Source organism: Myripristis murdjan, chromosome 24 (assembly GCF_902150065.1).
Source record: "Myripristis murdjan chromosome 24, fMyrMur1.1, whole genome shotgun sequence".
NCBI classification, from domain to species: domain Eukaryota; kingdom Metazoa; phylum Chordata; class Actinopteri; order Holocentriformes; family Holocentridae; genus Myripristis; species Myripristis murdjan.
Genome location: NC_044003.1, coordinates 25,441,882 through 25,469,442, shown reverse-complemented (window position 1 = coordinate 25,469,442; position 27,561 = coordinate 25,441,882). Strand labels below are relative to the sequence as shown.

At 43.2% G+C, this 27,561-nt stretch overlaps 1 protein-coding gene across 2 annotated transcripts; it reads right to left on the bottom strand.

Annotated features, from left to right (window-relative positions):
- Positions 1 to 1,469: 1,469 nt before the first annotated feature.
- Positions 1,470 to 27,451, bottom strand: dpf3 (double PHD fingers 3). 2 transcript variants are annotated; one of them, XM_030047706.1, is made up of 12 exons: positions 27,020 to 27,451; positions 16,000 to 16,160; positions 13,636 to 13,743; positions 10,733 to 10,866; positions 9,764 to 9,859; positions 9,525 to 9,597; positions 8,925 to 8,966; positions 7,609 to 7,746; positions 6,967 to 7,095; positions 2,744 to 2,856; positions 1,917 to 1,998; positions 1,470 to 1,789 (listed from the first exon to the last, which is right to left on the bottom strand). In XM_030047706.1, the coding sequence occupies exons 1-12, from the start codon at positions 27,049 to 27,051 to the stop codon at positions 1,722 to 1,724; spliced, it is 1,176 nt and encodes a 391-aa protein (XP_029903566.1). In that variant the 5' UTR covers positions 27,052 to 27,451; the 3' UTR covers positions 1,470 to 1,721. The 2 variants fall into 2 exon arrangements, with proteins under 2 accessions (XP_029903566.1, XP_029903567.1); XM_030047707.1 differs by lacking the exons at positions 1,470 to 1,789; positions 1,917 to 1,998; positions 2,744 to 2,856 and adding an exon at positions 4,789 to 5,012.
- Between the last annotated feature and the right edge of the window lie 110 nt (positions 27,452 to 27,561).

Sequence of the window (27,561 nt, the reverse complement as noted above, 5' to 3'; positions counted from 1 at the left end):
CGAAGTTGCTGTCAGGTTTATTTTGTACTTTTGACGGAGCTAGGCTAACGACTCCCATAGACTTCAAGTCATTATGCTAAGCTAACATGAAATGCTATCCACAGGAGCTGAACCACCGGACATACAGAGGTGAAAATCATATCCAACATCTTGTCTCAGTCTGGGTAAGCTGGAAAGGTAGTTTGCCCAAAACATTGGAGCATTCATTTAAACAGAATCAGGAATGGAGGTTTGACAAAACATACGATGCATTGCTCAATCTACAGCAACAACGATCTCCTTTAGGGTAACTACAGGACCGTTATTGGAATGCATAAATAAGTGCTTTACTCTATGTAAAGAAACGTTATGGTTTTTGTAAAGTGTCACATTAAGCACCGTGGTATCCTGGTAACCGCAGGGATACAGAAAACAGGCATGGATTAAAATGTCACCGAGCGCCCAAAAGGAATGATAGCCAAGGCTGCTACATCTCCCCATTTCCTCTTAGCGGTGGATATAAATTTCCAGAATGCTTGACAAAACTCATGAACGATGGCATCACTAACGCTGAGTGTGTCCAGATATGAAATAGGAATGTCACTGTGAAGTCTAAACACAGGAGTGGAGTGGAGTTGGAAAGGGGAATTTAAACAAACATCAGTCACACCGGCTCAGCTTCTCCCTACTGCACTCCGACTGTAGATCACCGGAGAATCAAGTGAAAAGGCTTTAGCAAACTCTTTCGGAGAAACGTCTAGTTGATAATGAAACAAAGAGATGATATCAGGGAAGAGGTCGGCCTTCGTCCTCACATTTCAGGTGCTTGTTTCAAAGCTGTCCTATAGCCTCTAAATGACAGCATGGTAGAGGTAAAGCATTGGCTGTAGACAGTATTGGCCATTTTCAGTCTTGCTTTGGCTTGTTGCCGTTTGCTGAGGAGTGGTGAGGTAGAGCATCGACTGGGTTACAGACATGCTGTGAGCTGATTTACAAGTGTGATCAAATGTTGCTGATATCTGCATCTGGAGTGTCGGTCGACCACAAGAGAGGTATAGCGGATCTCTGCTCCTCGCACAGGAAACTGCCCTGAGCCTGCTAATGCACTGTAATTTGTGTGTGTATTTGTATGTGTGTGTGTGTGTGTGTGTGTGAGAGAGAGAGAGAGAGAAAGGGAGAGTGTGTGTGTCCATGTCTGAGTGTGTTTTATTTCTTTCGGCGAGAAAGCGCAGATTTGATATGAATATGTATGCGTGTCATAGAGTTGAATGTAAATGTGGTTACATGTACAAATATTTAGGGTGCGTGTGTGTGTGTGCAGCCCACAAAATCTCCATCTTTAGTCTCATGTTCAGTCTTAAAAGATTGATTTTCTTACAAGTGAAAAAATCGGCCACTTCTTTCCAGTGCTGATTATATATATATATATTTCCAGGATGTTCTTGAATCAAGTGTCTCTTCCTCGATACTAACGGTCTGATCTGCCTTTTTCTGCCTTGTTTCAACATATTTATGATTGTTCACAGAAAAGAAATCCTGAAACTGCACTGGAAACAAGTATTATTATCTCAATTCACCAGCAGATTTTTCTTCACCTTGTTTTAACAAGGATTCCACGCTCAATATGAGACTAAATGACTTGTTAAGATGGAGATTTTTTTTGGCAGTGTGTGTGTGTGTGTGTGTGTGTGTGTGAGTGATGTGAGTAAGCGTAAGTTTGCACTGAGAGGACTGTCCAGGCGTTATGGTTCTCCATAGGCTGAGGCCTTGTCCTTTAACAGGTCCAGACACAGGTGACAGCTCCAGCTCCCTGCAGGACGAGAGACAGACAGAGATACTGATCCACATGTGGCTGTAGTCCCCGACCCACTCAAACATACATGATATAACTCCACAAATCCAGTGTATAATGAAAGTCATGCGCTACAGGCTCTTACCCTCTGGTGGCTGGGTCATGGGGGGCTTCAGGCAGTACATGTGGTATCCTCTGTCACAGTCATCACAGAACAGGAGCTGGTCCTGTGGGACGCACGCAGTCAACATGACAGGTGTCTTTTAAACATATATGATCTATTGCTGTGGTTTACAGCTTTTATCCAACTGTGATGTTTTAATCTGGGACAGTGCAAGACTTCACACATCAAAGATGACTTTTTGTGTTAGTCAAGTTTGCATGGCAACTCACACTGCAAAAAAATCTCCATCATAACAATTCATTTAGGCTCCTATTCATTAAGTTAAAATCTTGTTTTTCTTGAAACAAGTGAAAAAAAAAAAATCTGGGATGAGGTAATCCCACTTGTTTCCAGTTCAGATTCAGGATTTCTTTTTTCTGAGACCAAAAACTAATTTTTTGAAACAAAACAGAAAAAGGCAGATCAGCTTACCAGTATTGAGAAAATGACAAGAAAAAGATTCAAGCAAATGGAAGCAACAAATCTCAACCCCCCTGCCAGATTTTTTTTTCTGCCAGAAGGAAAACCAATATTTTAACACTGAATATGAGGCGAAATGACTTGTTAAAATGGAGATTTTTATGCAATAAAAGAAAAATGGAGGACAAATGTGGTGCATTCACAGGAGAGTCAGTGGGAAGTCATCTACATTCTGGCGAACTCCAGCATGTTTACATCTTTTATACCAATGATCATTACTGTGATCTGTCTCTATCAAATAAATAAATAAAATACAGATAAATAAATGCACATTGTTGGACTACAGATGATACAAGACTACACAGACTTCGCTTCTGACTGTTACGTACATCGTTCTCTGAGGTGCCGCAGAGGCTGCAGGACTTGCACTCGATGCACTGCCACTGGTACGTCCTCACCGCCTGCATCATGTTGTCAGTGAACTGCAGACAGGTGGGGTGACCTGAGGGGCAAAGACGGAGGACAAGAGGCCAGAGGAAAGGAGAGAAGGGAGAGTTTGCATGAGCGGAGTGTCAAAAATGTTTAGTAGCCAGTGAAAAGGCACGTCTATGTGTGTTTAGAGACATGTGGCGAGCTTTCGTGGTTACAGCTTCCACAGACACACACACATATATATATATATACTATGGCGGATTTAGATTTAACACCGTCACAAATTTAGCATGTAAAGATACTGACATCATGCACAGAAAAGGTGGTTAGCATTTTCTGCAGCTGGTTTTATGTTCCCGTCCTGTCTGCTTGTCCCAATGCCTGCTTCAAGCTTCCAGTAATCTTGATGTTCTACCGTGTGTTTCAATTGCTCAAATGATAACAAAAAAATCAGCTATACTCAAATATAAAGCCTTTATAGCTAATTATTTCTTCACACTGTAGGCTGGAAACGGTCACGCCATGTAAAAACTTCTTCGTTATTTCCAAGAAAACCCATTTCCTGCATCTGACCGAATCAAAAGTGAACTTTTGCACAGTTTTCACAGCTTGAGCTCAATAAGCCAACCATTTAATTGCCTTATTTCTATAGAAAACACATATTTCTTCCATTATCCCAACAAGTAATAGGATTACATGCCTTCTCAGTGCCAGTAATAAGTGGTAGCTGGCTCTGTGACTCAGAGAAAGGGAACAAACAACTCTAACTCCACTAGTGACACAGTGCAATTATGTGAAATTTAACAAACAAAAGCGGTCTAGCCACAAATGACAATTGATTACATGTTGAGGAAACATATTACAGGTTACACACATGCATAAAAAACTCAAAACGAAACAAAAATATGCATATATGTTGTTTGCATTTGAAAATAGAGCCATTCACTGATTATGCCGATGACAAAACATCCTCTCACATTAATATTTAAAATACAGTTGTCTTGTAAAATCTCTTGCCACAGCTGTATTCCCACATAGAGTCTACTGCCTCCCCACTGCTGTTGTAGTGCTGTCAGTATCTCACACACAGAGCCAGCATGGTGTTATGAGCATCACTCAGGTATCAATGGGGTGTCAATGAGCCATAAATGAGCCACAATCGAGAATGAACTGGTTTATCTCGACTGGGAAAGCAGCCAGAATCAGAGAACACATTTTCGAGCTGAGTGCTTCCCGGCTCAGCCTCTGAATGAAGTCAAATGCGACCTGAGTGAGATTTAAAGCCATAATGTTACAGTTGCTGCCTGCCACCCAGATCAAACGGATGAATTACAATATGAAAGAGATTATTTGTGTCGGTTTGATGGCCTGTCAATTGAAATCGACTCTACTTACCAGCGGGCAGTAGAGTCGGCGTGTCTTCTCAGGCGTCTATTGATAAATGAAATGGCCTGATTTCAAAGAACAGAGAGGTGCAATGGAGTGGCGATTGGCTCTTACCTCTCGGCTACCTGTCCTCTCTGGCCAATGGAGTGACTCAAGAGTCCATGTACATCCCTCCACCTGGCACATTACTGGCCACTCAAGTTCATGTTGCCATGGAGACCTCATGTCAATCATTCCTTTTCTTGTCAACCCCTTAAATCCAGAGGTAACAGTAATGTAGCCATAAAGTTTACTCTACAATCGTGAATACAGTCAAGTTAAATGCGTTTATTTCTTTTGGGAATGAAAAATGGGGGGAAAAAATGTAAAACTGAATGGTAAAATCCATATAAATATGGTAAAAAAAAAAAATGCCATGGTGTCCATCAGGAAGACAACATTTCCAAGCAAAAGCTCTTCTTTTAGGCTGACTTGTCCTTCCAAGGTGTATATATCCTTTATGTCTTCCAAAAACAAATCCAGAGAGGGTTTTCAGCAAGAGGTGAACCTTGTCTTCAAGGTAAGAAGCCGTAGTCCGTGCTGTGCCTTCCCAGTCTTTCAGCGTTCCCTCAACAAAAACATCAAGCCAGGAGAGTTTTACTGCTACGGGGTGCGACAAGTCAAAACAGCCGTCCTGTTATCAGCTGTCAGCCACGGCATCATCGTCTGAAAAGAAAATGTCTTCCAGCTCTGCATCCTCAAAGCCATGAAACGTGGACGCCTCGCTGTCTGACGTGTTGCCGAACAATTCCTCTAGAGCGCTCAGCTTCCTCCCATCCTTCTTCACTCCTCCTCTTCCAGCTACCATGAAAACATCAGCGTCAGAGCAACAAAGACAAGGCCATACACTCCCTCGCAGCTGTTCTAACAGACTCTACCATAGCAACTCTATACGGTAGCAAGAAACACATCTCACTTGCTGAAATGAATACCTGTCTCTGTTATTGCATGGGATGGCTGAATTTTCTCCATACATGTTTTTTGCTTAAAAGTCCAACAGAGAGAGCCTTGAACAGTATGGAAAAAAGTAAAAAGAAACAAAAATGCAGCCAGATGTGCAATGGGAGAATGCATGACAACTGAAGAACAACAGAGTGAATGCATGTCGTCTAAAGGCAGAGGTCCTTATTGATGGACGTGTTGACAAGCTGACATGGAGAAGCATGCAGGATGGAAGCAAGCAGCGGACCCTACTCGTCAGTGTCATTTTCAGTGGGAAAAAAAAAATGCAAAAGAGTTCCAGAGGCTGGCTCTCAGGTCTCGGCGTCTACAAGGCTCATTGGCAACCCATTGAAAAGACTCTGTATTGTACATGAAGCACCATCAAAGCAGAATCCACTACACACCATGGACATCTAATCAAACCTACATCATCAGCAAAGACACAAGATATAAAAGTATGACTTGGAACGACTATTGGCATGAGGCTGGCCTTTGTGCTTTTGTGATATGTGCTTTTGATTACAACAAGAACATTAAATAACAAGGGTTATCTAATGTATGAACATTAGATAACCCTTTAATTTTCCTGTGAACCATAAGGCCTAACTGGGCTTTGTAATGTAAAGTGTAGCCACTGACGTACCTTCTTATGTAACAAAATTATGGGATTATTATCCTGTATCTAAATTTGATGCACAGATCCTCGTGTGGTAGCATCTTTGTGGCCGTTAACAACGCACCGTTTCAATCTACGTAGCAAAGATAAACATAGCAAGGAAGCGAGATATACACATGAACAAGACTGTGGATAAAAAAGGAAGCAAAAGAAACAAAAATGGGATGTGTAGTAGGACACAAATCAAGCTGAGTATGAGTTTGGGAGGCAACCCATTTCTGATAATCTGTCTTAGCTACAGCAGCACTTTCTAATCCTAGCAGCTATTTAAACAGATGCCTTTAAATCACTGGAATTAAAGCTCCACTGATTTTCTTATTGTCAGTGCAGACGGAGCTCAATGGTTCCTTGCAGTCTACGTTGTTGCTGTGGTCAAGCTGAGGGTTTAAAGGGAAAGTTCACCCATCTTGAAAAATGTGATATTATTTCACACACACCCCTAGGACTATAATGGTGCTATCTTCCTCTCATTGTTACTGAGTGCTGGATCGTGGCTGGATGCTCCAAATGCTACCTGTTAGCCTCCTGCCATTGAGGTGGACTTCCCCCCAGCTAACATTCTTAAAAAATAACCACCTTAATCCACTCAAACTGTTCAGTTAATAAGGTTTACATTTGATGCAAAGTAGTAGATTTTTTTACAGCCCAAAATAGCATAAAAATGTTGACCTTTTACAAAAAAATAAACCAAAAACAACAACTAATCTACAGTAGAACTACTTTCTTGTGTGGACTTCTACATTCTCTGTGCTGCTATGTGAAAGCAAAGGAAAAGAAGAAGCTGGCTGCAACATTACTTGCCAGCTATCTATTACTACTCCAGAGAAAGTTGTTACTGTTGTCCTCCAACATGCGTACATGTGATCAATAATGAAAACAAATGATAGCAAGCTCAAGCAATTTACTTCTGTCTCTGTGTCCATGTGCACTCAGAAAGCAACACTTGTAAAGTGATGGTAAATCGTCTTTGAGTGAATTAGCGCCCTTATATTTAAGAATATTAGCCAGGGGAAGTCCAGCTCAATGGCTTGAGGCGAACAGTGAGCAGTTGGATCATCCTGTCAGTCAACCGTCTCAGAATGGGTGAACTATCCCTTTAATGGAGAACCTTTAGTTTTGTGGAGAGGGGCGACTTACCAGAGCGCCCGCAGTCTGAGCAGGAGACCAGCTCCTCGGCCTGGCCCGTCTTCCTGTTGGAGTCCTGGTCTCCCAGGCAGAAGTCACAGTAGTCGTTGGGGATGATGGCGCCGTCTGGGCCCTTCTGAGCTGTTAGCGGGGACAGACACATGGAAGGTAAAGAACAGCCAAAAGGAAATAGTGCCTGTATCAGAGCATATATGTTGTATAATCACATATATACGAAAAAAACATATTTACCCCATGCTCGATAATAGTGATAGCCCATAGATGTATATGTGTAAATTATGTATTTGCATTTAACAGGTCTTATATTTGTAGTCATACTGGCTCAAAATATGACAGCAGTATACTGGTATACTGTATATACCATATAGGCAAATCTATTATATGAACATATCTTACATTTCTGTATGCTTGCCAAAAGTGGCCATTAATTTTTATAACTTTCCTGACAGTATGAGGCCATCTGGGCAATTATAAACTGTGAATGGAAAAATGAAGAGTGCATGAGTGTAGAGTTGGGTGTTTGTGTATGTGTGTGTGTGCATGGGAGGAGCTCAGGAAAAGCAACTGGACATTTTAGAGCCACCACTTGCATTCCTGTTGCGCTCTGTAATGGCATGCTGACTGGCCTCTTACGTTTGTGGTTGTCAGAGCGCTGCGGAGGGGACTGGGCCATCTCTGTCTCCTTCTCCTCCTCCCCCTCCTCCTCAGCCAGGTGAGTGTGGGTGTAGTGGTAGCTCAGGCCCGGCCGGTTCTTGTAGCGCTTTCCACAGACTGGAAATGAGAATACGTCCCGGCTTTATTAGAACAGCATAGAACCAAAATGAAAACCGAGAGCAGTTAGTATATCAGACTGAGAGCCTTCCTGTTTTCCTGAGGATGCCAAAAATGGACTGCAGACACCTCAACTCACTGTACGGTCATTTACACTGCATGAATTAATGTTTTCCAGTGTGGACTTTGCCTTATAGTAATCTTTTATGTTAAATAAACATTTCAACTGAGTTGCAGAAATAATCACTTTCACTGTACCATCCCAAAACATTAGCGTCTGAGTGGATTTTAAACACACGTAAGCACTGCGACCATAATAATCCAGACACCCCAAAACAGAGTAGTTGTAACTGCGTGATACTCAGATGATCTAAGCAATGAAACTGATCTGTTCTGAGCATATGCTGCTAGGACAGTGTGAAGGAAAGATTTACCTAGTTAGAATATAATTTTAACTTTAGACATTGTGAAGGAACACCAAGAACACACTGCTACAGTAGGATCACTGGCGAAATTACAGCAACACAACAGACAGGACAAACAGCTTAACTATAATCAGGCTTTTATTTGACCTTACAGCACCCGAGGACCACTGAGGCTTATTCTCGGATAACTAGGACTGTTGAGTCAGGTCCAGTTGGCCACATCAGAGCAATAGCCATCATAGGAGTTCTCCGTAACATACCTATTATTAATAGTTTAATGCAACCATATTGAGAAAGCAAGGCTTCAAGCTCTCAAAAAGCAACCCGACTCATTGTTCCTTCCACATTCCCGTGGCTGATCATCAATTAAAATGAGAATTTTTTAAATGAAATTACCCTTGGTTAAAGAACATGGCACTTCTATGATGGCTACATCTGTGGGTTGTCCCGTACCACAGCTAGAGTGACCTAAGAAACATGCGGCGTTTGCTTAACTGCTGCGTAAAGATCATTGGCGCATGCCTTGCGATGAGGAAGCGTGAGAGCACGCGGCACAGCATTAGTGTCATGCAATGCTTGATTTCAGGAAGGGATGCCTCAGCTAGCACGAAGCATTTAAAAGCGTTAGAGATCTCCAAAGGATTAGCATTCAGTCAGCCATTCCCACACCAGATGCCCGCCGAGCGCGAGGCTCATCGTAATGAAACAGCTCATAGGTCCCTACAAAGACAAGGTGGCGACAGGTTCAGATACCTTCTTCAGCCCTTTTTGAGTTATGCTTTTGTTTGTATCTATCTGGAACAGAGGAGACACAAAAGCAAACAATAAAAGAAAAGAAAGACAGAACAAGACAACAAATAAGGATGAGATTCATTTGTTTGAGGCTCATTCACAGAGGCTATCTCTATCGACATCCCCGTGGCAATCCATTCCTAGGAGATTTTCTCCGAGTAGGAGAGTTGCATGCTACAGTCAGGTCTGGATTAACAGCAGACTCTTTCTTCATGCGCAGAGGACTGCTCATATCTTAGGGATAGAAGGAAAGAGGGCTATCACTGAAAAAATAAAGCAAAAGACCTGCCTATTGCCTAGTTCTATTATTTCGACCCAATTATTTTGAGTTAGCATATAGAGAAAGTTGTGAGGAATTATATGAGAATAGGAATTCCCTTGCAACAAATGTTCTTAAGCATGACAATCTTTAGTTTTTGCAATGGTCAAACCAGAAATAAAGACAGTTTTCTCAGTTATTTGACTTTTAGGAGACATGGTAACTAACACTAACAGACTAACACTGCTGATCTCATGATGCTTAATGTGAAAAGAGCTGACTGGAGTTTCACATCGTCTTACTGTCACAGACGTAAGGTTTGTCCTGGTCGTCGCTGGTAACAGCTTCTGTCCTCCTGCGACCTGATCCTCTGCCCTGAAATGAAACCGAGTCAACAACAACTCCCTGATGTCTCTCCTCTCATAATTTGAGAAATGAAACAAATTGGAGAAATGAAGGATCTCATTCTAAAATAGTATATATTCATTGTTGCAATTTGTCCTACGGCCCAAAATTCACACGCCGCATCTCTCTCGCTCACTTTGCCTCTGTTCCTGTTTTTTCTCTTTGGAGTGTCCACCTCAAAGTCTTCATCGTCATGGAAGCCATCGCCGTTTTCCTCGGCCTCCAGGACTCTCTGCAAACAAAATGCAGGTGACGGAGTTAGAGAGCCAAGAAAGAAGGCTGGAAGGATTCATCACAGCAAGCTCTCCTGAAATCCCTAGGCGAAGCAATACGGAACTTTCCAGGTATGTGAGATTTGTCTCCCTCTTGTGGCCATAAATTAAATGCTTTAAGAAATACACTTCTGTGTCACTCCGGGGAATGTTTTTCTACCATGTGGCAAGAAAAAAAATGAGGAAAAAAAATTTAATCACTTAAATGGACTTTATTAATTAACTGGAAAGCTCCAAAGCCAAAGTGTTAAGTCAAGTCAAGTTAAAAAATGTAACTAATCTTTATTTATTTAATCATTCATTTAATTTGATTAACTAATATTATTGATCAATGTATTTTTTTTTAATCATTTTTAAAAATTAATTAATTCAAGAGAAATGCTGTATTATTGCACCATCTGTGTCTGATTTGTCCTGTTTCTATATATGTATATGTTTATATATATGTATACAAATTTCTAAGTGTGGATGGCATACAACATGTTACTAAAGGTCAAGTGTGCACCAGCACGGGAATGTCGCCCCAGATGCCAGCTTTGCAAAGTCCGCAATAATAAATAAGTGCATGGAAACGTGTTGGTGGGTGATAGGTTAAATCATAACTGTGTGTAGGTGTAACTAAAGATTTTGTGCTACAGCTTTAAGACCTTTTTGAATCTTTCACAAATCCACAAACAGGAATTCAAGCATTTTCTCTAAATGAGGATCTGAGGTTCTTGGCTCGCCGTCGGGGACAATGCACACGCTGTTTTGATGCCTGACTGAGATCAAGGCAGAAAAAAAAAAAAAAAAAGTGCAGTTATTGCAAGTCCAGCCTCCAACACAACAAATACCTGTATTTCCAGCAGGGTCTCCTCCTCCTTACTGATGCTGTTTTTTTTCTCCAGCAGCCCGTCCCCCCTCAGCAGGGCCTCCAAGGCTGTGGCCTCCCCAGGGGGCCCCTCCCGCTTGGGGGCTAGCTCGGCTTCTGAAGGTTTGGTGAACAGAAGAGGGAGGTGAGAGAGGGCAGGTGTGTGTGTGCTGTATGAGCTTAGTGTGTTTTTCTGTGTGTGTGTGCAGGAGGCAGTGAGCACATACTGTATGTGTATAACATCTGTATGGGATATAAGGGGAGGTTTAGCCACAGTGGCAGGGCAGGCTGTTTTTCATTTGTCAGGACAGCGGTGCCAATATCAGACTCAACACCAACAGAGGCGGAGGTGCGCCAGGTGCTCCAGTACGTGAGAGCGAGGAATGAGAGGAAAATGAATAAAAAAAAAACATCAGATTTTTTCCGGTATTAGTTTTTCATTTAAGTCCCTGAACTCCCTCACTTTTTCTATCCGTCTCTCTTCTTCCTCTCCGCCCCGATCTCTATTGGCCTCCCCTCTCCGTCTGTCTCTGTCTTTCTGTCTCAATTGTTCTCTCTCTCGTCATCTCTGTTTTTTCATTTCCGTGGAGATGAGCCTGGCACAGTGACTTTCAGCATCAACTCCCTTCCTCCTCTTTGAACCGTAAGAACAGGATGAGAGCGGGATGGGGAAAGAAAGAGAAGAGGCGACTGAGGCTGCTGAGGTTGCACATTATTGAACACAGAGTCTCTATACCTCTGCCTTCACCCCCCCTATACTTTCTTTGTTTCTGTGTGGGCAGGTTGACTTTGAGCCGGCACCGGCGAGACGTTTCTTTTCCCTTTCGTGCTCATTATATCCCACATCAGCTCAACCTGCACCCCCCCCTCCCCAAACACACACACACACACACACACACACACACACACTTCCCCCCACTTTTTCCAACCCACTCCCATCCGCCTCACCCCTCATTCATGCTCTTCTCCCACGGCACCCGCACTCCCTCCTTCCTCTCCTCTCTTCTCCACTGAAACCTGCCTGCCTTCGTTCTCTTCCCCCGCCCCTCAGTCGTTTCCTTTCCCCTCCTCCTCCCCAAGGTCAAAGTCGATAGGTCAATGCCATCGAACCCTGACAGCCAATAGGACGGCAAGAGACAACAACGGCGTCGTTAGCTGTGTTGGGGAAGAAATGGAGATTGGAGATTGTGCACTGGATACTCTGCATGTCTGGAAATCGTCATGGATTTAAGCTTAATGTATTTAGTGTCAAATGTCCTTCTGCGGATTCACCTGCACCATTTTGTGTCCCTGATCCATTTAATCTGTTTATACATAGCAAAAAAAATATATAGCATGTATGTTGAAAGATATTGCAAATGCGTTAAGATTCGTTATTTTAATAGTAATGATCATTTTTGCATCATAATTTTGATTTTCACAGAAAACAAACTTATAATTGTGATTTTTTTTGCTGGGATCTCTACCAAACAAATAGGTTTTATTACATCTGCAGATCGTTATTTGTACGGAAAGCCTGTAGCACCACAACCCTTCAAATATAATGGTAATTTGTTCTACATTTGACCAAAAATTGCAGCTCAGTTTGGATATTGCACGATTTGGTGGTATTTCAATGAATTGCTCTCATGAGGAGGGAAGCAAAACGGCTGCAGCTGAAGCATGGCCCCCGGTTTGAGAAAGCACGAAACAAGGAATAAAATTCAGGTTTTATGCTGTTTCACGGTAACCTTGCGACAGAGCCTCTGTGCATCTTCACACAGACAAACCTCTCAGCTCAGGAAGCATTAAATAAACATAAAGCATTTCCAAAAGCCCGTGAGAGCAGCAGTCACATTCCTTTGTGCTGTTATGATAGATATCTGGGCCAAAATGTACAATTGGATCCCTTCTGTCAGACAAAAAAAAAAAAAAAGCAAAAACCAGAAGACTTCTACTGTTTCACCCTCAATACAATACCATGAGCTACAAAGGCTTTCCTGTCCTTGTTAGCCATATTGCTAGGTTTCTTTCATGGTCTGTGCTTTTGGTTGGTTGGCCGATGCTCTGGGGAGTTCCTTCTTTTCCCTGGAAATGATTCTGCCTGTCCTCTGCTTTAAGCTGAATCGTTCTCGGCGCAAAGTCGGAGTATTATATTGCGTCTGGAAGACAGTGAGGGGAAACAATGGTGTGGCAAAGCAGAGACAAAGACTTGCCTTTATTTCTGCTGCTTATCAGGTTCCTGGGGCATTCCTTCGCAAAAAATCCCCCCATAGCACACACATATGCATGCATGGATGCACACACACACACACACACACACACACTCACGCACACACACACACCTCCACCTCATAGGACTCACTTACATTCTAATGCCTCATGGACAAATGATTATAGAGGCCCAGTTAGGGTGCTTCTGTGCTGCAAAAGAGAGGGAGAGCAATGTGTGTGTTTGTGTGTGTGTGTGTGTGTGTGTGTGTGTCTACTGCCAGAGAACAGAGAGAGGAGGCATTGATTCAGGGGGAGAATGAACCTGGAGACCCGGAGAGAGAGAGACAGGCTAACCAGAGCCAGATGGTCAGATAGCATTAACGCCACTCAACACGCCTAAAGCTCTGTGCGCCTGTACATGGGGACTTGGGGCACAATCACAACACGCATGTGCTTTTATGTCAAAGGGTTTTCTCATGATAAACGCCGACTGAGTGACAGGACGCATTGATTGCAGGGGCTTGCATTGAACAACTATTGCGGATCGATGTTGAAATACTCTCCATATTTTAGTGCAAAGGGGTCACTGCTATGGCTACGGTGTTTTCCACTGTGCATATGATGTCAGTGCTCCGTGTGTATCCCTGTGTATGTGTGTGTGTGTGTGCGTGTGTGTGTGCGTGTTTGTTTTACCCAGTCGGAGCTCACACAGGCGGAGCTGGGGGTCCAAGGGAGGGTGGAGTCGCCTCTTCTTTCTCCAACAACGAGCGGGGTAGGTGTACATCTGTCCCGCAGCCTGGCCTGGACACACACACACACACACACACACACACACACACACACACACACACACACACACACACACAACAAAAGTACAGAGACACAGCCACACGGGAAGAATCTTAATAACAATTGGCGGGCTGACATTTTAACAAAATATGCATTGAGACCCTTGTGCCTGCATGCGCGCGCACACACACACACACACACACACACACACACACACATATTCAGAGTGAAATGGTCCAGTTTTCCTGACACTTGATATGTACTGAGAGTGTTGACTGCAGCACTCAGGCTCAAGGTCCATAAATTTGGTCAGAGGAGCCCTACCCTCATGGTCCGATCCCAGCAACCACTGTTCATCAATCATGACTTTAAGCATTTTACTTTTACTCTTGGGCTGACTTTACACCACTGACCTACTGTATAATAAACTACAGCTCCTAATATACACTGATAGGTGCTCTGCGCCGAGCAACTTCCATGCAATTGGTTGCTGGGCGCAGATGAAACTGTTGCTATGTCCACAAACATATATGGAACATTCCCAATGATGACACACACCAAATGCATGATTTTCATTAGATGGTTCTCCAAACAAACTATAAAAGGAATACATTGCAGGGAACTGAAGCAGCATTTCAGCAACACCATGTAAAACCAGCGTCCAATACTTTTAAAAGCAGAATTTCATATCATTACATTTTAAATTGGGTCTAAAGTTTGTTTCCACACCCTAAGCACAGAAAACTGTATCAAACCTATGCAAGTATGTGGAAATTACTTCCAAATTTGCACACATTTATCAGCACTAGTAGTTTAGTTAACATTAGCTTAATAGACTAAAATAGGTTACCATCCATCCAGTAGGTTGGATGGTTACCAACCATATAGTATATGGTTTGTATAGGATATATGGTTTTATAGCAAAAACCACAACAAACATCAATGTAGAAATGTTACTGAATGAGTCGGGACATTTTCAGCTGCACTGCAAATATATTTTAAATGAGATACCTTTTACTTTAAGTACATTTTTACACTAGTAAATTTACCTCTACATAATTAATATTCCAGCAGAATTTGAGCACTCACTCTTGTCTACAATGTTTTGATATGCTGTCTCACCATAACACGCTCCCATTGCACAATGGTACAAGATGGAGGTGGAAGTGAAGGCAGGCAAAGAGAGATAGAAGGACAGACAGAAGGAGCGACAGAAGAAAGGAGAGCAAAGGAGGAAAAAGGGAGAAAAAAAATCAAGAAAAGGAGGGGGAGGGATAAACCCAGAATAAATGCATATAATGCGCCCTGGGTCTGCCACAAAGTATAGGGTGTGGCCTGAAGGGCTTTGCATACAAGATGGAGAGCAGTCTATTTGTGTCCGGCTCTCGGTAAAAAGCAGATTGTTCCCTTTGGCTGAACAGGCGACCCAGATGTGCAGATCACATACTGACTGCATGTCTCAGGTCAGATCAGCATAAACCAACCATCCATCCATCCATCCACTCATCCAGCCATTCATCCATCCATCATGAGTGGTAACAAATGATGAGAGAGATGGACAAAACTATCATGGGAGAGGATTTCTGCATTATTTATCGAGTCTGCCTGTGCATATGTTTACATCGTTCCACCTTAAGCCAGATATCATTGCTTCCTCAATTAACGTCCTCATTACTTCCCTCCGTGCTTTGATACCTACATTAAATATGCCATCTTTCCTCCACCAGGCATTAATCACTGAGGATGTCAGCCTAGTCTGCATCACTGCCCATGCTAGGCCCTGACAGATATACTGGGACAGTTCACTGGGTTTGAACTGCACCTGCAATCCCTTGGATTACATACTCAGATTACAAAAATAAAGCAGGTGATGGGGTAGGGCTGAGAATCTTTGGCTTAACATCAGTTCAGTGTGATTCATGGTTCACTAGTTGGCAAATTGATTTAGGAACGATTTTTTTTTTTTTTTTTCAATTTGATTGTAAACCATGAATCAAGTCAACAGTTTGATTTTAGACTAAGACTGTTCAGTCCTTTTTTAAATGTAAATATAAAGTCAGAACAATTTATGGGTGAACGATCAGTGCAATACATCAATTGTTACACCCTTAATGAGGGGCAGTAATTAAATCTGTTTAGGTATAGGCAGAATTTAGTACAAAATGGCACAATGCAGCAAATCAGAGCTGACAGCAGAAGGAGAGGACAGGCATGGCTTAGGCTTGGCTTAGTCAGGCTCAGGTACAAGGCCCCTGCAGTGTGTCTCACCTGGCTGGCGGTGGCGCTGTTCCATCCAGATGTAGCAGTTGTTCTGGGCCACGCCAGTTTGCGAGTCCAGGAAGGGCATGCGGACGCTGCGCTCGGCACACAGACGGGCGTTGTAGCTGCGGCAGTGCTCGATGGCCTCCTTATAGAACTGGTCACCCAGCCTGAGCGCAGACAGACAGACAGACAGTCAGTCAGACAGTCAGTCAGACAGACAAGGCCACAGGTATAAGATACACACACAAAGAGGAGCATAGACAGAACGACAGACAGAGACTGGGCATGGCAGATTTACAAGGAAAACAAGCAGGCCTTCACTTAACAGTAATCATTCTCAATGTCTCACTCATTCAACGGTGTAACTGAATAAAATGTGTCTGTGAAACTCAAATCACCCTTGGCTTTATAAATATACCAACATTTGAAGCTAGAACATCCATGCTGATGCTAGGATTTGCATAGCCCTAAACATGCCATTGATTTGAACTATTTGCAGTACGCTGTTGTTGCCGTCTCTGTGTTGACTCATCTCTGCTGTTTAAGGCCCATCAGCTGAATGCCAACATTGTTTGGGTGCTTAATGGCTCTGAGATGCACCGGGAGGCTGATGATTTAGTACGGTCTGCAAAGCAGGAATCCTCGGGCCTCTGGCTTCATCTCACATGCCCGGACCTCTCTCCGCGTTTCGGTTCAGTTTGTTTCATAAAGCCCCGTCTCGCTGCACAATTCGACTGGAAACGGCGCGTAGACGGCCGAGTTGACGTGGCTCTGAAGTTTCACCAGTGCAGGAAAATGTGATGAAGGACCACTGAGATGAGATGTGGTCAGATAGACAGATACATGAGGGAGGGAGTGATGGATCAAAATCCATCTCACTAATGGAGGGGAGGCATGTATGTGTGACACACACACACGCATGCAAATACGTAAACAATCAATTGACTGTGCTTGCTGGTGCATATAAATCACTGTGGGCCAAGACCTCTGCTACTAAAATCATTACAGAGGAAAAATTAAGTTAACTGTGTTTTTTTTTTTTTTTTTTTTGGTTTTGGTTTTGGTTTTGACAGTGGAAAAGCAGGGTGGGGGGTGGGGGGGCAATGTAAGGGAGGCACAGAAGAAAAAGTTTGAACGAATTATGACTCGTCACAGCTTTGCAAACAGTGAAAGCTCATCTCGGGGGCCACCTCGTTCTTATTAAACCATAGCGGGGAGCCAGGGTGTCTTGCTGCTGGCGATGTATCCAGAAGAGGGACACCGCTTTGTCTGTGTGCCTGTCTGTGTGCATGCATGTCTCTCTGCCTGCCTGCATGCTGCTCTGCCTCTAGGACCGGGCCAACAGAGATGGGCCCTCTGTGGATTCTTTACGCAGATATGTAAAGAATGCCAAGCTGGACAAAGAGCAGCGCTCCGGTCACACTGAATCTCACAAAGATGTGCAGTGTTGTCGGGGGGGGAGGAGGGGGAGCAGGAGGAGGAGGAGAAGGAGGAGGGGGAGTTAGCGGGTAGAGGAAGAGGATGGGGGCGGGGATGAGAAAAAGGAAGATGGGTGAGAGGTGTGCAGGCAAAGAGAGAGGAGAGGGTGGAAAAGGGAGGCTCGAGAGGGAAAGGGAGAGGGAGAAAGAGAGATGCACAGGTAGAGGTTGCATGATAGTGAGCGATGAGCGCACCCAGGTGTTGTACCTCCAACAAAATAGTTAGGAGGAGAAAGGTATGGAAAGTCTGTTTGATATATAGCAGAAACAAGGGAAAAAAAGATAAAAAAGAGACAAAGAAACATAGCTCATGTGGAGTAACACCTGTGCTTTAGTTACGACTGCATCTGCCAGAGGTCAGAGCCTCATAATAGATTTATTTCTTTTGATGTTGAGATGGGAGGGCTGGAAAACCAAAAGAATAGAACAGAATAGAATAGTATAGAACATCTCAACATGAAGTTTAATGGTTACAGTAAATAACACTGATGTTTTCACCCATGAGATAGTGTTGGGAAATATCTGAGTTACAGGCTCCATCACCCAGAATTTCATTGCTTTCACTCCATTAAAAAAGATGATATTACACCTACAGCAGTGATTACAAGCCTGCTGATGATAACCTGAACAGTGTCCGAGTTAAGTGGCATATGCTGTCTTTTCTAACGGAGGAACTCGCCTCACAGGACTCATTAAGGTATCTCGAGCATATTAACAGGGGAGGAATTCAGCGTGACCAACTAAACGCTGTCACATGAAAGGTTTTGGACTGGTTTCAGGGAAGGGCAGCTCTTGAAGGCATGGATATCGCCTTTTTTTTTTTTTTTTTTTACACAAATCCAATATTTAAACACACCATGAGCAAATGTGTGAGACAGTGTGGGCCTTTGCCAACTGGAAAATTAGAAATCAAGTGCTATTAATGCACATGAGAAGCCATCAAAGCCCCGGTAACGTATCTGTCCATTTAATTCAATAAAGGGAGAGAACAGCAAAGCAAAAGCAGCGTGGCGAACATGCAGAGAGTGAAACCTCTTCTGTGTCAGTCTTTGGTTTAACAGAGATTCAATTTGATTCACAGTGCACTATTTGGAAATTTGATTTGGAGTCATTTGAAAAAAGTTGTTTTTTCTTTTTTGGAACAATTTGATTTGATTCAAGTTTGTACATCGCAATTTCAGTCAACAGTTTGATTCAGTACTGTTAGCCAAAAGTTTATTTCCATCTAATAAATCAGAGTCAGTGCAATAACTTGATCATTTTTCTTCTTAAATGTAAAAAAAAAAGTCAGTACTGTCAAAAAACGATGCAATACAGAGTTTTCTGTTATCTCACTTTTTTTTTTTTTTAAAGAATCAAAGAGTTTCATATCAATTCAGACCAAAGTCAGAGCTTTTAGCATATCAAAGCAGTTCATCCAGCAGAATTTAGAATTGATGCATCAGTGAAATAAATGGGTGGCCTACAGTATATGATGGCTGCAGCGGTGCTGCATGTGGTAGCTGTTGGCTGAGGTTTGCGCAGAGAACCCAGCAGAAATGAGGAATGCAGCTGGTGTCTTGGTAACATGTGTTTTTGTGACAAAACAGCTGAAGTCAGAGTAATTGAGTCGGATCTGCGAGAAGAGAATGCCTGTCGCATAATTCACATTCGAAGAGGTGAAGCAAATCTTCTCCGCTGTCACTTCTAGTCGCCAGAATTGTAGTGTGTACTTGAACTAAAGGGCTTCTCTCTCACCCTTCTTGTTGTTTCTTTCCCTCTTCCCCTACCTCTGGCTCTCTCCCCTGTCATCCCATATTCTCTGTATGTTTCTGTCCCATTTCCTGCAACAAAGCCTGTATAATGTCCCCAGGCAGCTTTATAAACTCTTATGTAAGTGCATGTGTGGGTGTGTGGGCCTGCGTGTGCATTTGCCTGTGCAGTGTGTGTATGTACTTGAGACAGAGGCAACGTGTGTGTGTGTGTGTATCTGTATGCCTCCAAGACCATCTGTCTACAGCTTTCGTGTCCTGAGATACCCCCCCTCGACTCCACTGTCATAGATTGTACTGGTTTAAGCTGCACTCGTCTCCGGAGCCGTGGCGGCGTTTGTGCACTGTATGGCTGATCTGAGTGATGCCGCTTATGTAAGTGGAGTTTTGCATGTCAGGGAACACTTTCCTCACAGTCAACAGCTTCCTGGATACTGATGGAATCTGCCTTTGCTGTGTGTGTGTGCATGTGTGTGTGTGTGTGTGTGTGTGTGTGTGTGTGTGGACTGTTCGCATTGCTGGCACAGGGAAGCTTTGTGGGTGAAGGTCACTTTTATCACCAAAGTAAAGTACAGAAGCTGCAATGGATCATTTCATCTGTTCCATAATAATCATAGGAGCAGGTAACTGGCTCTTGAGAGAGGAGGAGAGGAGAGGAAAGGAGAGAAAATGAGAGAAAAGGAGAGGAGGAGAGGAAAGGAGAGGAGAGAAAAGCAGAGAAGAGAAAAGGAAAGTAGAGGAAAAGGAGAGAAAAAAGATGATGAGAGAAGAAGAGAGGAGAGGATATGAGCTTATCTTTCACTCTCCGTTTTCGATGTCTAATCAGCATTTTCCTCATCATTTCTCTATAGCAACCGTGAACCTGCAGGTCCCCCCAACACCCAAAGTGCTTGACATCTAAATCCCCATTTTTGGACATCGAGGGCCCTCGCCCCCCTCCCAGATTCATCACAGCCAGGAGACATTTCATTGGACAGCTGAGGCGCTAATTGCGCTGATCTTCCAGTGAGTGGTGTCACTCTCCTCATGAAGAGTTTGTGAACATGATGAATATTCAAATAGGTGAGACTGCTGAGAGGCATAACACCTAGCCCACTGAATCCTCTCTCTGGGATCAAAGCTCTGTTTGGTTGTCTGTTGTCGTATGTCTAAATCAAGTGCGCTCCACTCTGCTTCTTTATTTCCGTATCGCTGACAGTACCTCCTTTTCCTCCTCGCTCGCATAAAATAATAAAATAAAATATTAAATCGCTGATATAATTAATCACTGTGATGCTTCTCCTCTGCAGATTTATCTGTTTATCTCGTCCTCCTACACCCTGCTCCCTTCCCCTTTCCATAAGTTGTGTCTGACAAGTTACTTTCACTCAGAATCTGCTTATACTGATACCTTATGTCTAAAATATGAAATATGTAGGTCAGCAATGGTATTGTCATCTGTGCTCCCCTATATCTGCTGCACAGACACCGTTTTATCACTTGGATATCATTTGTGGCTTAAAGCTGCAAATATGCAACTTTTCACCTTTTCACTTAATTCAGTTAAGGAAAAGTTCACTGAAAATACAAAAAAGGATATTTTTCCCACTTAACGCGAGTGCAATCCATCCTTCCAGATAGATGGATAGTGAACACTGGCCAGCTGTATCTATCCGCCCTAATGAGTGTGAATAGACACAAATACATCCAAAATAGCTGGTTTTCTTTGGCGAGAAATAGTTCCTAGTGAAACTCTTAACCCCCTGATGGCTGTGGATTATGTCAGGCATCCATGTCATTGTTTTTGGAAAGAGCGTTTGCTGTTGGATTTTTTTTTTTTTTTTTTTGACGTGTAAATTTTTGGTGGTTTGAGCTCCACAAATAAATACCCATCCGGCTTCACAGTATTTGGGTGAAGGGGGATGAGAAAGACTGCAGCTAATCTCTACAAACAAACTCCATATTTACATGCATTGAGTCAGTAGGAAAAGGTCAAGATTTTGATATCAACACTTTTTTTCCATTGGTGTTTGCAGTCTGAGTGGTTTTCAGGAGGTAAACAGTCTGTGTGCGGAGCGAAAGTGGTGGAACACATTACCAAAAATGTCATCTGAACCTAAAACACCCACAAAAAGTTTGTGAACTGTGTGGAGAAACATTTGATGGGTGTAACAAAAGAAACAGAATTGGCTTATGGCTTGTTTTCAACTAACCCCCAAAAATTGTCGCTCGCCTCCAGAGGTTAAAATCGTAATCAGACGATGGCCGATGCATTCCGAGTTTAGACCACGGCAGACTGGAAACATCACCGCGTGATACAGGATATCTTCTTTTGCATTTTGGTTGAACTGTTCCTTTAAGTGTTTTGTTAGTACTGCCCTCCTCTGCCTCCTAAAACACACTCTTATCTTATCACTTCTGAGACAGCATCTACCTTCGGGCTTGGGGAATAGCAGACAGCAGAAAGAACAAAATAAAATAAAATAAAATAATATAAAATACACTGATGTGCACCAGAGTTTTTCAATGAGCCTCACCTCCTGGAGCTCCTTCCCTGCTCTTTCTTTTATTACCGCTTTTCTTTCTTGCTCTACCCAGTTGTGTTTGTTGTTTTGACATCCCTGCACTGCACTGCCAGCCTCCCTTTGACAGCTCACATCGCCGCTGGCTGCACCCGTACAGCCCTCGCCCACAGCAAATGGTACTTGCCCCAAAATGTCAGTTCCAGGCAAACAGGGGATTTCAGCATTTCCACACAATGAATAGCATGCATTGTAGTCATAATGTGCACTGTGTTCTATTACTTATTGTCACTGGTGAAAAATCAGATTTTGCAGCTGTAGTGCTCAGGGTCACCCTGAAGACTCCAAAGAAATATTGCCCTTCAGTGCTCTTCCCGGAAAATACATAAAATATAAAAACAAAATAATAACATCACCCTCTGGCAACGAGCAAAAGGTTTTGAGTCAGAACGTAATCCAACAACCACCGGCTAATTTAGTGGGAGGTGGAACTCATTTTTCTGACTGCTGTTTACCACAAATGAGACCCTCAATTAGATTAACTGGTCAGAGGTCTGCTTTTTGTACGCAGCCTCTGTGTGCATCTCCGCCTGTGTATCTGAGTGCAGACCAGATTTGTGTTTTGCGTCTGCGTGTGTGTGTGCTTGAATTTGTCATCCGCCAGCACACTTTTGGTGATTGACAGCGATGAGGTTAAACAGCCCCGCTGCTTCGGGCCGAGCAGACGCCCCATCTGCAACACACCACCTCAAAGTTAGCGTATTTTTTACAAGGTTTTGTTTGCTTATTATGCATTTTACTCCTGTTGTTTTTATGCCGCCGTAAACTCACTTTATGAGGAGGATCTCCAGCGCATCAGTCCTCATGCTCAACAGAGTGGGGCAAAAAGCTGCACAAAAAAAAAAAAAAAAAAAAAAAAATGGGGGAACTTGGGCCACTTCAGCAGGAGTGACCCAGAGAAAAAAAATCTCACATTTGATTTTTGCACCTTAAATAAATTTTGTAAAGATTTAAGAGTTCCAGAGTGAGTTTTTCCCTTGAGTCAGTGCTGCTGAACTGGCTTTGATATCCCTCTTGTAAACATTAACAGATAAATACTATAAAAAACTAGTAGTTGTATATGTGGTACTCTGTGATTAATTACCCCATTACTCATGTGGCAAAACATTACAGGTAGCTTTTTTATGTTTTACCAATGTATTCTCATTTACAAAGCCAAATCTAATGCTATTTATACTTACATTGAACAGAAAAAAAATTATGTTTTATATACTGACAAATTCTACTGAACGTCTGGCAGGAGAGTGTGGCACGCTTTTCAGATACAGCATGCCTCAGTCCGGCGCAGTGTTTTAATGCCGTGTCCATGACCTAATGCGGATCACTGAGCCAGAAGAAATTGAAGACTATATAACCACCTAACTCTTTTACATTGCATGAGGTGCACTGAGGTGGACATTAAAGCCCTCCACGCACATATCCTTCTAGTAAACCTTGCCGATCCGCCTGCCAAACCTTCTGAGTAGAATTGTGAGGGGCGATATAAAATGCTAGTTGAAAAGTATCTGGGAATGATAAGCCGATACGAGGCATACAGCGGGGATGTGAGCTCCACTTTTGGCTCGGATTTGGCAGGGAGGCCCCGTGGAATATATGGGCCGGAGAGGGGATGGAATAGAAAGTGCAGGGCAGGGCAACAACATGTGGGCACTGAGAGGCGTCTTTGTGGCACTTTGCAGAGAGAGAGCGGCTAGGGGAGAAAGCAGAGAGGAGGAAGACAAAGAGGAGGAGCCACGGAGACAGAACGAGAGGGAAGAAGAGGGGTTCTGATATGTCCCGGGGCACACGTGTTCCTTTTCAAATGCTGTCACACTCATTTTCTCTCACAGACATTGCATGTGTGCACGTACAAGCCCACTCACACATGCACAAAGACACACAAAGGGAAAAAAGGGAAAAGGGTGCAGAGGGGAGAGCCGCACTACACAGCTAAAGGGGAAAAGGCCATAGCATGGAGGTGAGGGGGGGGGGAAACCCTGGTTCAGATTGTGCTGTTGTTTTGCTTCAGGGGGTGGCAGAGACACTGCAGACCGGCGGAGTGACGGAGGAAAACGCTGGAGACTCGGGTTCAACAGTAACTCACTACACACACACAGCAGGGTGTCATGGGGATGAAATGTAATAAAAATTATCTCCAGGCCAAAAAGATGTCTTTCCTTTAAGCATATGCACTCTCTTTTAAAGAATAACATACATCCTCTCTCCTCACTCCCCTTGCAAATCTTTCTCTTTCCCATACACACAAACACACATGCACATAAGGAGAGAAACATATGCCAGTTCTGCATGCAGAGCAGGAAAAAAAAAAAGGATTGATCACTCCATGGAGTCTGCCTATAAAAAATGTTCCTGGCCATTTTAATTCCTCAGGCCTGGAAACCATTCCCGGATATTCCCACTCCCTAGGTCTGGAGAGACAAAGGCCAGGGTTCGCCCTTGTGTTGTGAATGTAGTATAAATGCATGCAGTAAATGCAGCCAGACAGACAGTCCCCCCCATCACTCACTCATGCTCTCTCTCACGCAAATTGGGGGAGGGGCACATGGCCCCAGAAAACCACCCACGCATGCCACAAACACACACACAGAACACATATACACATTAAACCCACAACCCCATATGCACAGACACCCCCACCCCCACGTCCCGGCCCTTTACATTTCCCCAAATCTCAGCCCACATTATTTCAATCCTTATGCAAACACAGCCAAACGGCTTTCCACCTGAGCACCCTCCCCTTATTATAAATCCAAACGTAACGTAGGAGGAATGCAAAACGACACAGATTCACATAAACACATCCCTGTATGCGAACTCATTTTAAGCCAGCGCTCATGTTAGCTCCTCATTAAGTATCCAGGCCTCCCAGGTTTAAATCACAAAGAACTTCTCTGTCAAATGAGAGGGTTTTTTTTAAATGAATTAAATAAATATGCATGGATAAACATGACTAAGTGAGTCTAGAAGGCCAGACGTATTTAATGCCAGCTGCTGACTATTGTAATTCATCTTAGGCAGTTCTGCACTGGCAGGGGAGCGGGCCAGATTATTATCCTCCCCTTATTGAATGCATATGATTTACCAGCCACATCCTGAGGACAGAGGACAAGTCCCTCTTATTGTTTCCACACACAATGGACTCAAACATTTGGCTGCAAAGTAGACCACGATATTATTTCCCATGGAAATAACTCATATATAACTGACTTATAAAGCAAACAACCCTATACATCTCTCTGATGGTGTATGATTTACCTGTCTGGCTACAATTTGACATATTTTATCACTTCACACACATTTCGTGACGCTTTTCCTGATGTGCTATGGTATAGGGTGAGGGTTATCTGTTGGTAGGAGTAGTCAGCCTTGTCTTGTAACGCACACATATAGAATTTTCCTTTTTTTTTTTTTTTTTTTTTTGCAGCGAGTGGGGGTGGGGGGAGGCAGATGGGGTTCCCTCCCTCCATGTCTCCTTCTCTGTCTGTGCCACCCAACCATCAGTCCACCTCTCTTTCCATGGAGCTCTCTCTGTCAACAGATGGACCCAGGAGGACACTGGGACACTCCTAATCTGCTGCTCTACATGCAAAACCCACTCATACACAAGAGCACACACACACACACACACATGCAAACATGCATACATTCGCCACAGATTAATCTATTTTGTTACGACAGCTTAATGCCATTTTCCCTTGCAGACACAATTGACTTTCAGACATTAATATGCTCAAGTGCTTTGTCAAGTGCTCCATGTAGTCTGACCTTTTTGGGAGCCAACAAAGGGAAGCTCCACCACAAAACAAAACATCATCCACCACGAGTTATCTCTTCACCTGAGGAGCATTGCATACTTCCTTTCATTCCACCAAATATTATTCCTCGTATATCACTCAGCATATGATTATAGTGCTTTTCTCTGAGCTGGTGAAGACGAACATTAGCAAATATTTCCTACCAGCTGCTTGAAAAACAAATGATTGCCTGATTGCTTTTGTATGAGAGGATGTGGAGATGTGCTCACTGGAGACCCCCAGTCCAAACTGTTTTCAGCTCGTGGCACTTACATAATATGAAAAGTTTCCAGTCAAAACATCCATTGCTCTCTTTCGCAAACAATGCAGAGTTTTTATGACCTCCTGCGCAATAGACTGTGTGATATCTGTCTGTGTCTCCCCACATTCCACATGACAGTGGTAAACATCTGCTGCCAGCCAGCAGGAAGACAAACATGTTTCTCAATCACCAATATCTGACCAAGATTTCATCCAGCAAAAAATCAGAGATGCACTTCATACAAACACAGCAGCAGCCTATCTCAAAAATGACTGAAACAACTGCATTTATGCCAATTCCACGACTGCTGACAGGAAGTCTCCTAATTCTATGCCTATAATATGGCAAAAAAAAAAAAAAAAAAAACATTTGCATGGTCCAATGTTTTTGCATATGCTTCTTAAAAGATAACCATTTCAGGTGAATATTTTTGCATACTTTCTTAAAAGACAACACTTCACGCATAGGTGCATGGCATATGGTGCTTTTACAAAATTAGAAGGTGCGAACGGTGTGTGTAGGTGCGCCTTTTGTCAGGATCACAACACTGGTGAGAGTAACTTAAAAGTAATGCATTTAAACCAACATGGAAAAACTTCAGGGAAACTTTGCAAGACTTTTGAATCCATATTTATCTCCGGGGTTTCCCTTCCATGCACGGGAAGCAGCTCGGTTTTGATTTTGTGCAACAATCATTTCCAGTTGATGGGGGTGAGCATTGTATTTTTGACAGGCGCAGGAACACCACGGCGTCGTCCGCTCAACGTGCACAGTGTAGCAGGGATTGCATGAAATTATCTATTAAAATGAAATCTGTTCAGTGGTGAAACATGGCCTCACAAAGTTCTATCATCCGTGTTTAAAAGGAAAATGTGGCCAGTGGCAACTTTCTGTTAAAGTGATACCCAGTGCATGTCAGGGAGCGCAGAAATTACGCGCGGTTATGGCCAATACATATTTTCTCCACCGCTTGTTTATGGGTGCATGCTTTTTGTCCCACAACCAAGCAAGTGAGCTACCTGCATGTACACACGGAGACCATCCAACTACATGACAAAGTGTTAAATCAGTGAATTTTCTTTAAACGCGCATATGAATCCTGTGCGCGTTTTGTGCACAACGCAAACATGCATTCAAACTATGCATTATTTTTGCATGGATTATGTTGGAATTTACTTACGATTTCAGAGGATTATGAATGACAGTCGCCATTTTCCTGCAGGACTGTAACGTAATATTCCAAATCTCGGTGTAGTTTGGGACCCTTATGAAAAAAAAAAACAGCCAATGCGGTCCTGGGCACTGTGCTCCCTACCAATACAACAGCGGCGTCAAGAAATCAGGCGTGGCCTCAGAGAAAACTGTCAAAATCAATGTCCAAGTCCTCCAAGAGTGGGCTACATTTCATAACTTTTAATAAAATACATTTTAATTTTTCTTTATCAAAAAAAGAGGTGCGCTCTCTGAAACAAATGGTTTAAAGTACACCATAGCCTCCATGAGCCGTGTCAGTGTGTGGTGTGCTTTGCCAGGGTTGGTGATGAATTGTGGCTGATGGCTGTTTGGACAATGCTCCACCAGCCTATGGAGCATCAATACCCCCTCGTTAATCGGAATTATGTGGAGGTAAAATTAAATTACTCGGCTACTTCTGGTGGACATTTTGAGAAGATATTTTGTTGTGTCCAGTCTATTTTCATTCACAGCTCCGCATTCCTGGTG

What these genes read in the sequence shown, in the direction of transcription:
- dpf3 (XM_030047706.1), bottom strand. Translation starts at nt 27,051, where the DNA reads ATGGCGACTGTCATTCATAATCCTCTGAAATC. An exon ending in ATTCATAATCCTCTGAAATC is followed by an intron (nt 16,161 to 27,019) that starts GTAAGTAAATTC and finishes GTCTGCGCTCAG; the next exon opens with GCTGGGTGACCAGTTCTATA. An exon ending in GCGGCACCTCAGAGAACGAT is followed by an intron (nt 1,999 to 2,743) that starts GTACGTAACAGT and finishes TGCGTCCCACAG; the next exon opens with GACCAGCTCCTGTTCTGTGA.